This window comes from Chiloscyllium punctatum, unplaced genomic scaffold (genome assembly GCF_047496795.1).
Source record: "Chiloscyllium punctatum isolate Juve2018m unplaced genomic scaffold, sChiPun1.3 scaffold_486, whole genome shotgun sequence".
Lineage (NCBI taxonomy): Eukaryota > Metazoa > Chordata > Chondrichthyes > Orectolobiformes > Hemiscylliidae > Chiloscyllium > Chiloscyllium punctatum.
In genome coordinates this window covers 82475-96172 of record NW_027310220.1, presented here as the reverse complement: position 1 = coordinate 96172, position 13698 = coordinate 82475, and the positions used below count along the sequence as shown (strand labels likewise).

Below are 13698 nucleotides of genomic sequence, written 5' to 3'. Positions count from 1 at the left end.
AGTATAAGCTGGAAGGACAGCACCTCATTTTCCACCTGGGAACTCTACAGACTTCTGGGCTCAATACTGAGTTCAACAGTTTTAAGGCCTGAGGCACCTTCTCCCATTTCCTTACCCCACACACCAGGCCGTGTTATCACATGGTCTGCTAATATACACAACCCACTATTAGCCACTAATAGTCTCCATTAGTGGCCATTCCCATTCTCCTCGACTGATCGTTATCCTTTGTCTGTCCAATTGTTCTTCTCTCTCTTTGGGCTCCATCCCTACCTATTGCTTACTCTTTACCCCTCCCCGCACCACATCTTCTACAGAAAAACGAACTTTCTCCTGGCTACCATCAGTTCTGAAGAAGGGTCAGTGGACCCAAAATGTTAACTCTGCTTTCTCTGCACAGATGCTGCCAAAACTGCTGAGCCTATCCAGCCATTTCTGCTTTTGTTTCTAGTTTTTCTTCTGTCGTGCCCTTTCTTCTGTGAGAGATTCTGATTGTTAGTGTATGAGCTCAATATATCATTTCAAATGGCAGCCACTTATAGGTTTGAAGTGTTAGCCTAGGCAGAGACTGTTGGCAGGTTACTCACCATGAGTCTGTCCCAGTAATTCCTAACAGCTTCATCAGTACATCTTATGACAAAGACATCACAGAATAATAATGAGGGACAGGAATGAAAATTTTGCCTTCCCTAAGTTAGGAATATTAGCGCTAATTGTAGTGCTTTCTACAGAAGCGCTGACAGTGATTTATACATGAGATTGCATATTGATCCACATTACATTGGTGGTTCAGGCATTGTAAAGATTGCACGATGATTTGAACTCATTGCTTAACATTGCATAGATTGTGTCATCCGTTGTATTGTTTTAGTTTAGAATACACTTCTCCTGAAGTCTTGTTTTGATATTGTTTGACAAGGGAGGCACCACAGTTTTTATTTATCCTGTTTTTCTGGGTGGAATTAAGTCATGCAGAAGAAATACTTTGGTCATAGTTAAGCCAATCATTGACTTATTTGACATTCATCATGACATTATGAAAATGATATTATCAGTTGCCTGCCATTGTATTTTGATCAGAATGCAAAACAGGATTAAACCTGTGAGGTCTTAATTTAACGCTTTTCAAAAATTTGCTTGCTCATTCATTCATTAGTGATGAAGAATTGTAGGTTTTCCTCAAATTATTGAAGAAATAGAGACCTTTTGATTTCATTGATAGGGCAGCAAGGGGTAGGAACTAGAGGAAGACTTTGGGACCTGGGTGTTAAGTTGTTGATGGTTTTGTACTTTTGTAACTGTTTAAAATTGATGACATTTGTTTGAGCCATCACAAAGGACAACCTTTTCAACATGAAAATGCCATATACATTTCTGGTTTTAAATGTTTTAGTCAACATTGACTAGGCTAAAACAATTACACTTGCAATTATATCAGTAAAGTTGATCTTTTTTTCTATTTTAAGGCACCAAGAATTATCTAATTTAATGCACGAGAAGAAATATGTGAAGGCTTTGGGATTGGCAATTTCTTTGGACCAACCTCAGACTGTGCTTACGGTCATTAAAGGTAAACACAGCATTGAAGTCTTATTATCATTGCTTTTGTTTGTTCTGTGAAACTCACTGCTGTGAATGAGCCCGGCCACTGGTCTAGGCAAGCCAGCATGTACCCGATGCAGTGCCCAGCCCAGACAAACAAAGAGGGTTAGTGGCAGGAAGATAATCTGGCTTGCAAAAACCCACCTCCAAATCCAAAAATGACATTTGATACAAAGGTGATCAGTCAGCATTTTGGCAACCACATGTAACTTGGAAAGACCCAAAATCTGAACTATATTACAGAGCCTGGAGATGAAAGCCCCACGCAGCTTCAGAGTTTCTCAAAGTTGCTTTGTAGCCATTGAATTCATGCTGAATTAATATCACTGATCAATGTTTGTTCACAGATGAATAGTCAGTGTTGGTGATATTGGGAGAAATGAGAGTTAGCCACAATGCTAAGCAAACTCTGCTTTTTCTTCAAGTCCCCCAGGATCTTTTACATATTTATACCTCCTTTAAAAAACCATCAGGTCCTTTTATATTCTCACTTCTCTGGGGATTGACAATAGAAAGATAGAGACCTCCTTTGTCCAGATCCTGCTCCAAACCCTCAAATATATATGAACAGGCAAATCTGAGGAGGCTTCAAAACCTTTGGTTCCAACCAAAATCCTGCTTTTCTTCAGCCATGATTTCTCACTTTCCAAAGATGTATCTAACCACAGTTCAGAGGGTTGTGTGATGGTAAAGAAAGTTGTTCTGTTCTGGTTCTGTAAAAGGTAAGTTATAAGTTTGGGAGAAGATTTGTAGCTCGGGTGCTCGTTGTTGTGGTTCTGTTCGCCGAGCTGGGAATTTGTCTTGCAAACGTTTCATCCCCTGTCTAGGTGACATCCTCAGTGCTTGGGAGCCTGCTGTGAAGCGCTTCTGTGCTCTTTCTTCCGGCATTTATAGTGGCCTGTCTCTGCCGCTTCCGGTTGTCAGTTTGAGCTGTCCGCTGTAGTGGCCGGTATATTGGGTCCAGGTCGATGTGTTTGTTGATAGAGTCTGTGGATGAGTGCCATGCCTCTAGGAATTCCCTGGCTGTTCTCTGTTTGGCTTGCACTATAATGGTAGTGTTGTCCCAGTCGAATTCATGTTGCTTGTCGTCTGCGTGTGTGGCTACTAAGGATAGCTGGTCGTGTCGTTTCGTGGCTAGTTGGTGGTCGTGTATACGGATCGTTAACTGTCTTCCTGTTTGTCCGATGTAGTGTTTTGTGCAGTCTTTGCATGGGATTTTATACACGACATTAGTTTTGCTCATGTTAGGTATCGGGTCCTTCGTTCTGGTGAGTTGTTGTCTGAGCGTGGATGTTGGTTTGTGTGCTGTTATGAGTCCTAGTGGTCACAGTAGTCTGGCTGTCAGTTCAGAAATGCTCCTGATGTAAGGTAGTGTGGCTAGTCCTTTGGGTTGCGGCATGTCCTCGTTCCGTTGTCTCTCCCTTAGGCATCTGTTGATGAAATTGCGAGGGTATCCGTTTTTGGCGAATACTTTGTATAGGTGTTCCTCTTCCTCTTTTTGTAGTTCTGGTGAGAACTACAAAAAGAGGAAGAGGAACACCTATACAAAGTATTCGCCAAAAACGGATACCCTCGCAATTTCATCAACAGATGCCTAAGGGAGAGACAACGGAACGAGGACATGCCGCAACCCAAAGGGCTAGCCACACTACCATACATCAGGAGCATTTCTGAACTGACAGCCAGACTACTGCGACCACTAGGACTCATAACAGCACACAAACCAACATCCACGCTCAGACAACAACTCACCAGAACGAAGGACCCGATACCCAACGTGAGCAAAACTAATGTAGTGTACAAAATCCCATGCAAGGACTGCACAAAACACTACATCGGACAAACAGGAAGACAGTTAACGATCCGTATACACGAACACCAACTAGCCACGAAACGACACGACCAGCTATCCTTAGTAGCCACACACGCAGACGACAAGCAACATGAATTCGACTGGGACAACACTACCATTATAGTGCAAGCCAAACAGAGAACAGCCAGGGAATTCCTAGAGGCATGGCACTCATCCACAGACTCTATCAACAAACACATCGACCTGGACCCAATATACTGGCCACTACAGCGGACAGCTCAAACTGACAACCGGAAGCGGCAGAGACAGGCCACTATAAATGCCGGAAGAAAGAGCACAGAAGCGCTTCACAGGAGGCTCCCAAGCACTGAGGATGTCACCTAGACAGGGGACGAAACGTTTGCAAGACAAATTCCCAGCTCGGCGAACAGAACCACAACAACAGGTAAGTTATAAACCTGGTGCTGAGGTGTCTGCTCCATGGGAAGCAGAGGTTTTAAAACAAAATTAGACAAAAGTTTGAATGAGTGGAGTTAGGTTTTTAGATCTTGCTTTCAGTTGATGAAGTTGGGGTTCTTGAAATTGCTGGATACAGTACTCTCTCTACTGCTGCTGCAGAAAGCTTGAGATCTCTCTCTGCTGTGGGATTCAATCTGTCAGTGTTCCTTCTTCTGGATTGGAGGAGATAGCAAGTGTGGGAAATCCATTTTGCTGAATTTGCCTTTGTGTTTATGGGATGCTGCCACATTGGAATAGTTGATGAATAGTAGTTAATTATGTTATTTTGTTAACTTGAAGTCTGATTGAAATATGTACGCCAACTTTTTTTTTTGTTTGTATTTTAGCTGTGATGTCATTAAAGTGTATTTTGCTTAAAGCTAGGAGTTTGACCAATCGAATCACGTGTGGGACATAACACCTTACACTTGCCTTTAAATAAGATAAAATTTAGGATCTAGGTACTCTCTGATACGTTTTTGAGGAGGTTTGTTCTGGTCCATAGCAGCAGTAAGCAGTCAGTCCTCCCAAGCCGTTTTGGGATGTTGTTCAATAGATTACCAATTCGCTAAGGAGGATAACATTGCTTAATCCATGTTTTCAATTTGAGCAGTTGACCCCTCATTCTAACTGCATGTATCTTAGTACAAGTCTAAATGCTTGAATGTTAATGATGCTCAACTTGGTTTTGATGACCTGAAGCACATTTCCCCACAGCCTCTCCCACTCTCAGCCAGTTCTGTCTCACAGCACAACACTATCTGAAGAATATAAGAGCTCGAGCAGGATTTGCACCTATAGCCCGTTTAGTCTTCTGGAGCACTCATTACAGTCAGGTCTGATTTTCTCCCTCAGCTCTGCTTTTCCCAATCTATTCGAACAAAGTCTGAAAACGTACTGATCTCAGCCCTGTGCACACTCGACACGCTGAGCCTCGTTAGGCTATGTTTCAAAGAGCACAATCTTCTGAAGGAAGAATTTCTCCTCATCTCAAACCTAAATGGCTGAACTCTTAACCTGACAGTATGGTAGACAATAGACAATAGATGCAGGAGTAGGCCATTCTGCCCTTCGAGCCTGCACTGCCATTCAATATGATCATGGCTGATCATTCCTAATCAGTATCCTGTTCCAGCCTTATCTCCATACCCCTTGACTCCACTATCTTTAAGAGCTCTATCCAATTCTTTCTTAAAAGAATCCAGAGACTGGGCCTCCACTGCCCTCTGGGGCAGAGCATTCCACACAGCCACCACTCTCTGGGTGAAGTAGTTTCTCCTCATCTCTGTCCTAAATGGTCTACCCCGTATTTTTAAGTTGTGTCCTCTGGTTTGGCACTCCCCCATCAACGGAAATATGTTCCCTCCTGCCAGAGTGTCCAGTCCTTTCATAATCCTATACGTTTCAATCAGATCCCCTCTCAGTCTTCTAAACTCAAGGGTATACAAGCCCAGTCGCTTCAGTCTTTCCGTGTAAGGCAATCCTGCCATTCCAGGAATTGACCTCGTGAACCTACGCTGCACTCCCTCAATAGCCAGAATGTCTTTCCTCAAATTTGGAGACCAGAACTGTACACAGTATCCAGGTGTGGTCTCACCAGGGCCCTGTACAGCTGCAGAAGCACCTCTTTGCTTCTATACTCAATCCCTCTTGTTATGAAGGCCAGCATGCTATTAGCCTTCTTCACGACCTGCTGTACCTGCATGCTTGCCTTCATTGACTGGTGGACAAGAACACCCAGATCTCTCTGAACAGCCCCTTTACCTAATTTGATACCATTGAGGTAGTAATCTGCTTCCTGTTCTTGCCACCAAAGTGGATAACCAGACATTTATCCACATTAAACTGCATCTGCCATGCATCTGCCCACTCACCTAACTTGTCCAGGTCACCCTGTAATCCCCTAACATCCTCATCACATTTCACCCTACCACCTAGCTTTGTGTCATCAGCAAATTTGCTAATGTTATTGCTGATACCATCTTCTATGTCATTTACATATATTGTAAAAAGCTGCGGTCCCAGCACGGATCCCTGCGGTACCCCACTGCCATTTCGAAATGGAGCCGTTAATCACTACCCTTTGTTTCCTATTAGCCAACCAATTCTCTATCCAATCTGCCCCCAATCCCGTGCGCCCTAATTTTACTCACTAACCTCTTGTGTGGGACTTTATCAAAAGCTTTCTGAAAGTCCAGGTACAGTACATCCACTGGATCCCCCTCGTCCATCTTCCGAGTTACATCCTCAAAAAATTCAAGAAGATTAGTCAAGCATGATTTCCCCTTCATAAATCCATGCTGACTCTGTCCTATCCTGTTACTATTATCCAGATGTGCCGTAATTTCATCCTTTATAATAGACTCCAGCATCTTTCCCACCACTGAGGTCAGACTAACTGGTCTATAATTTCCTGCTTTCTCCCGCCCACCCTTCTTAAAAAGTGGCACAACATTAGCCGCCCTCCAATCCTCAGGAACCAACCCCGATTCTATTGAACTCTGGAAAATAATCACCAGCGCATCCACGATTTCCCGAGCCACCTCCTTCAGTACCCTGGGATGCAGGCCATCAGGTCCCGGAGACTTATCAACCTTCAGACCTAACAGTCTCTCCAACACCAAATCCTGGCAAATAGAAATTCCCTTAAGTTCAGGTCCTTCAGCCACTGTTACTGCTTTTACACTCTATATCCAGAAGAGACAGCCCATCAACATCTGGTTTCTGTCCTTGCACAGTGTTCTATGGTTCCTCACTGTGCTGAACCTTGGCAACTCCAGATCCATTCTACTCAATCTCATCACTGAACGGTACGTTCATCTTAAGAACCAATCTTTGTCTTGCCTAGGCTAAGTATGTCCTTCCTTAAGTCAGGAGTCCAAACTGTGGAGTACCCCAGGTCTGGCCTCACTTAGGTAGAGTAAAATTGTAGCAAGACCTCTTTAATTTTATACTCCAAGCCCTTTACACTAAAATCTAATATACCATGTGCCTTCCTAATTGTTCATTGTACCTACATGTTGGCTTGGATTTCTATGCAAGGACCTGAGAGTTCCTCTTGGAAGCGGTCCCGTTAAAACTGCAGTTTGTCAAGCCAACTCTCAATATTGCCTTTGGCACAGTGAAGACTTAATTAGTGCACAGTCCTTCACGTGCCACTGTGTCAAAAGCATTTGGAGAACTCCACCTTTATGACAGCACCTGTGACCTCTATCATCTATAGAAAGACAAGGGCAGCAGATTTATGGTAACACCACGGCCTGCAATTTTGCCTCCAAGCTGCAAATCACCCTGATCTGGAATTGTGTCACCATTCCTTTACTGTCGCTGGGTCAAAACTATGGAACTCACTTCCTCACACCACTGTGGGTGCCCTCACAGGACTGCATTGGTGTGAGAAGGCAGCTCAGCACAGTCACCTCAAGGACAATTAGGAATTGGCAACCAATATTAACCATATCTACAATGCTCACATTCCAGGAGTGAACGCATTTTTTTAAAAGTACAAGGTATTTGTTCATTCTTCCTTATCTACTGTTCTGATGGCACCAAAAGTCTGGGTCAGGTTGTCAAACGTAACCATGTTTAATGTTTTCTATCAAGCCCAAGGCTCTGCTGTGTTTATTGAAAGTACTCTGAATGATGCTTATCATTATTCAGTGGAGCTCAGCCCAAGAGGAAAATGAGTCTTGAAACAAAGGGAGTCTAGAGGAGACAATGCAAGAGTATTGGAAAGGGTGGCGATGGTCAGACTGCAGCTTCCGAACTTGTGCAGAATCAACCACGACAGATACTTAAATTGAAATGAAAAACACTCATTCCCTGGTGACTTAGCCAAAAATGATTAGCTTAATCTCTTACCACTCTATGAGTTCCAAGTCACATACATTTGTGTTTTTTTTAACCATTTGATTCACTGGTTTGGCACTGCACGCTTTATGATTGGTATCATCACCATTTTGCCACAGTTATTGGCTTTGTTATGACATTAAATGCCAGTTGCTGTGGAACATCTACTGGGAAGATCATTGGTCTGGACAGATTGAAGTTCATTTTGAGGGAAGGTTGTCATTTCTGCTACTGGCTTTGAGATTTATCTCGGCTTTATTACCTCCTATGACATGACTGTGGGTTGTAGTGAAAGAATCACCTAGCTATGAAGTTCTAGGAGTTAGGAATGATTGAACTTGAGCAAGGGGAGGGAAAAGCAGCTTAGTTTTGATGGGATGTTGAATCGATGGAGCGTGATATAAATATGGACAGCAGGGCTAATTATATCAACAGTCGAGATAATGGGGACATCGTGCTTTTAGTTCAGAGGTATTAGGAGACATAAAGATGCTTTTCACCTTTTGGCTGCCCATTTCTTATCTGAAAACAAAATTCAGAAAATAGACCTTGGCTTTCTCATCAATGTTTAAAGTCTGCTTGCTGCATTTTCAAGCAGTTCTTGTCTCCAGCGAGTGACAGGCTAACAAACTCTGTTAAACAGGGACATCGAGCAGCTTTGGGACCTTTTTTTTTTGCAACTTTCAGATACAAGTGAGGGACATGAGAATCACCCTCACTGGCTTTTTTGGCACTGGGTCTTGAGCAATTCCGGCGAAGGCCCCATTGTTTATTCTTGTCTGACCAGAAGGGAGAAGTGTTCCTCCAGAGTGACATGGATTGATGTTGTGAAAGGGAAGAAGGATTGGGAGTTGGGTCTGGATGGGACCTTGCCAATTTTTCACCATCTCCAAATTGTGAGTAACACTAGGATGGCCTACAACTTTGCAGTCAACAATCAGAGGTCCAAACCCAGAACTGGCCTCAGTGTCCAGCCTAATGTTGACCAGGTGGTATTTTTTCCTTTCTGACTTGCAAAGATAATTTCTGGCATGTACATTCCTTTATGTTCAAAACTGGACATCATTTTAAGAAAAGCTTTAAGTTACAGGGTCATTTGAATCAGATATGTAGAGAGGCTGAAGAAGTTTGAGAGTATGGGTACTCTGATAACACTTTCCAATTTTATCAGTCTCTTATAGAGATATATCTCCCACTTTCTCCATTGACCTGAAGTGGAAAACTGTGACACAGCTGACTGAAAGATGAAAGTTTAATCTGATTAAGCAAATTCTCTTAACCAGGTGACACAATTTTCCAGTGTTTGCAATAGATAGTCTCTGTGGGTAACATTCCTGTAGACAATCCTACTCTTCCCAACTTAGAACCCAGTGTAATGTTCCCATCCCATGAATGAATTAAATTAAAACTCCAGAGTGAATTGTTTATTGAACAATGTATAGTTTAGCGATTGTGTGGTCCCAAGGATTGTAAATACAGCTTTAGATAAATTCAGTGGTATCTCCTTCCTGCTTTTTTAGAAAGCTCACAGAAATGCACCTGATGGAGACATGGTACAATTGCCAACCAACAAGTCTTGTATATTCCTGACCAAACTATAGGTTACACATTGCGTCTTTCAATCAGGTTAAAAACAGCTTGCCGACATCTCGCCAGTGACCACTGTCAGTGGCACGGCAGGTTTGACCCTACCTCTGGGCCAGAAGGTCCAGGTTGAAGTCTCTGACTGGCACATTGATTAAAGAACATAATCTTTCAAGCCTAGTTTCACATCTGTTGGTTTATTACAACTAGTGAAATTTATATTATAGAAATATTGTAAGTCTAAAATTATAATTCAGACCTAAACATTAAACAGTGGATTTCTAAAGTTATTGTTTTGTTAACTTTATAAATTTAGATGTAAATAAAATTGAAATCATACAAGTTATAGGTGACATGTTAAGCAATGATTTCTTACTGCAGGAAGAAAATAAATCCTATTTCAAAATATTGTGCATATGAAATATAATTATATTAATGTAAAGTAATTATTTGTTCTTTTTCCATAGCTATATTTGGTGAAGCTAAAGGACGTGAAAGGCTGGAATCAACAATCCTCAAGTTGCGACAAGATCAGAAAGGTATGAGTATTCTCATTGACAAAGTTGGACTGGTACCAGATGTAAAATTTAAACAGAATATGCCAATTACAAGAAGGTTGCAAAGGCCTCTAAGTGATTGGGTCACAGTTCAACATGGGTTGTTCGTGGTTATCCACTTTGTATCCAAGAGAGAGAAATTGTTTCATTTGGCAAGAGATTCAGCCACCTAAATCGTTTGGCTGTGCCAAAGCTCTGTCGACACATTGCTGTCACTTCAATGATAAAACTCTTCCATGGGATGTGGGCACCATTCGCTGGACCAGTATTTATTGCCCATCTCTACATGCCCATGTGAAGGTGGTGGTGAACTGTTTTCTCAAACTAGTACAAAGCTACAAAAAGTAATCATTAAAGTCTAATAAAGTATTGGCCTTTGTTTCAAGGGGCTTTCTGTTCAAAAGTGGGGCTTTAGCTATATAGAGCCTTGTTCTGACGTCAGCTGGAATATTGATCAGTTTTGGGAATGAGGATATTTACATACCTTTAAACTCCATTGAGTTCAGGAGGAAGAGTGGTGATCTAATCAAGGTATATAAATGGTTATGGAATTCAATAGAAACTCTTTCTTCTGGTTAAAGTAGTCAAGCAACAAACTTGTCTCACACTGTAAACAACCTCAGGACATACCAAGTTCTGTCTGTGACCAGTAATGAGAGAGTTAATCTGGGGTGGCTCAGTGGTTAGCAAAGCTGTCTCCCAGCAGCAGGCACATGGGTGCGATTCCAGCCTTGGACAACTGTCTGTGGAGTTTGCACGTTCTCCTGCGAGTGCTCTGGTTTCCTCCCACAATCCAAAGATATGTAGCTTCAGTGGATAGGCCATGCTAAATTGCCCTTAGTGTCCAGGGATGTGCAGGCTGGGTAGGTTGGCCATGGAAAATGCAGGGTAATGGAGATAGGGGAGGGAGAAGGGTCTGGGTAGCTGCTCTTTGGAGAGTTGGTCTGGACTTGATGGGCTGAATGGCCTGCATCGGCACTGTAGGGATGTTTTGAGCAATATCCAGTAATCTGTTGTAGTGTTATTGGTTGAGAGATGAATGTTGTCTCAGATTCTCCTTGAACTAGTATCAGGAGATCTTTATACCCACCTGAGACCCTCTGTTTAACATCTCATCAAAAAACTGTCTTGTGTGGTAGTGCAGCACTCCCACTCCTCGGTGCTGCACTGAAGTATCAGTCTAGACCTTTATATTCAAGGTTCAGTAATTAAGATCCACTGCTTTTTGTCAGTTATATAAATGATTTGGATGTGAATGCGGGAGGGATAGAGTCATAGAGATGTACAGCATGGAAACAGACCCTTTGGTCCAACCCGTCCATGCCTACCAGATATCCCAACCCAATCTAGTCCCACCTGTCAGCACCAGGCCCATATCCCTCCAAACCCTTCCTATTCGTATACCCATTCAGTGCCTCTTAAATGTTGCAATTGTACCAGCCTCCACCACTTCCTCTGGCAGCTCATTCCGTACACGTACCACCCTCTGTGTGAAAAAGATTCCCAGTAAGTCTCTTTTATATCTTTCCCCACCCAGTCTGCACATCCCTGGACACTAAGGGCAATTTAGCATGGCCTATCCACCGAAGCACTCCACTGGTCACAGGCCTCCAGTCTGAAAAGCAACCCTCCACCACCACCCTCTGTCATCTACCTTTGAGCCAGTTCTGTATCCAAATGGCTAGTTCTCCCTGTATTCCATGAGATCTAACCTTGCTAAACAGTCTCCCGTGGGGAACCTTGTTGAACACCTTACTGAAGTCCATATAGATCATATCTATCGCTCTGCCCTCATCAATCCTCTTTGTTACTTCCTCAAAAAACTCAATCATGTTTGTGAGACATGATTTCCCATTCACTATGCCTTGCTGACTATCCCTAATCAGTCCTTGCCTTTCGAAATACATGTACATCCTGTCCCTCAGGATTCCCTCCAACAACTTGCCCACCACCGACGTCAGGCTCACAGGTCTATAGTTCCCTGGTTTGTCTTTTACCACTCTTTTTAAAGAGTGGCACCACGTTAGCCAACCTCCAGTCTTCCGGCACCTCACCTGTGACTATTAATGATACAAATATCTTAGCAAAAGGCCCAGCAATCATTTCTCTAGCTTCCCACAGAGTTCTAGGGTACACCTGATCAGGTCCTGGGGATTTATCCATCTTTACCCATTTCAAGACATCCAGCACTTCCTCCTCTGTAATCTGGACATTTTGCAAGATGTCACCATCTATTTCCCTACAGTCGATATCTTCCATATCCTTTTCCACAGTTAATACTGATGCAAAACACTCATTTAGTATCTCCCCCATTTTCTGTGGCTTCACACAAAGGCCACCTTGCTGATCTTTGAGGGGCCCTATTCTTTCCCTAGTTACCCTTTTGTCCTCAATGTATTTGTAAAAACTCTTTGGGTTCTCCTTAATTCTATTTGCCAACACTATCTCATGTCCCCGTTTTGCCCTCCTGATTTCCTTCTTAAGTATACTCCTACTTCCTTTATATTCTTCTAAGGATTCACTGGATCTATCCTGTCTATACCTTACACATGCCTCCTTCTTTTTCTTAACCAAACCCTCAATTTCTTTAGTCATCCAGCATTCCCTATACCTACCAGCCTTTCCTTTCACCCTGACGGGAATATACTTTCTCTGGATTCTTGTTATCTCATTTCTGAAGCCTTCCCATTTTCCAGCCGTCCCTTTACCTGCGAACATCTGCCCCCAATCAGCTTTTGAAAGTTCTTGCCTAATACCGTCAAAATTGGCCTTTCTCCAATTTAGAACTTCAACTTTTAGATCTGGTCTACCCTTTTCCATCATTATTTTAAATCTAATAGAATTTTGGTCGCTGGACCCAAAGTGCTCCCCCACTGACACCTAAGTCACCTGCCCTGCCTCATTTCCCAAGAGAAGGTCAAGTTTTGCACCTTCTCTAGTAGGTACATCCACATACTGAATCAGAAAATTGTCTTGTACGCACTTAACAAATTCCTCTCCATCTAAATCCTTAACACTATGGCAGTCCCAGTCTATGTTTGGAAAGTTAAAATGCCCTACCATAACCACCCTATTATTCTTACAGATAACTGAGAGCTCCTTACAAGTTTGTTTCTCCATTTCCCTCTGACTATTAGGGAGTCTATAATACAATCCCAATAAAGTTATCATCCCTTTTTTATTTCTCAGTTCCACCCAAATAACTTCCCTGGATGTATTTCTGGGAATATCCTCCCTCAGCACAGCTGTAATGCAATCAAAAATGCCACTCCCCCTCCTCTCTTGCCTCCCTTTCTATCCTCCCTTCTATCCTTCCATTTGTAACCTGGAACATTAAGTTGCTGGTTCTGCCCATCCCTGAGCCCTGTTTCTGTAATTACTATGATATCTCAGTCCCAAGTTCCTAACCATGCCCTGAGTATGGTTAGTACATTTGTAGATGACACCAAAAAAGGTGGCTTAATGGACAGTGAAGGTGGTTACCTCAAAGTACAATGGGACCTTGATCAGATGGGCCAATGGACTGAGGAGTGGCAGATGAAGTTTAATTTAGATAAATGTGAGGTGCTGCATTTTAGTAAGACAAGCCAGGGCAGGATTTATACACCTTAATGGTAGGGTCCTGAGTGTTGCTGAACAAAGAGACCTTGGATGCAGGTTCATAGTTCATTGAAGATGGAGTCACATGTAGACATGGTGGTGGGGAAGGAGCTTGGTACACTGGCTAATGCATTGAGTAGGGGGGAGTTGGGAGGTCATGTTACGGCTGTACAGGACATTGGTTAGCATGCTTTT

At 42.8% G+C, this 13698-nt stretch overlaps 1 protein-coding gene across 1 annotated transcript in view; it reads left to right on the top strand.

Moving 5' to 3' along the window:
• The window catches only part of LOC140472980 (transducin beta-like protein 3), a 65320-nt gene that overhangs the window by 41885 nt on the left and 9737 nt on the right, over nucleotides 1-13698 (top strand). Inside the window, exons 19-20 of the mRNA XM_072567548.1 lie at nucleotides 1467-1570; nucleotides 9814-9885. Of these exons, the coding sequence (XP_072423649.1) occupies nucleotides 1467-1570; nucleotides 9814-9885 (176 nt within the window). The remainder of the gene's footprint in view (nucleotides 1-1466; nucleotides 1571-9813; nucleotides 9886-13698) is intronic.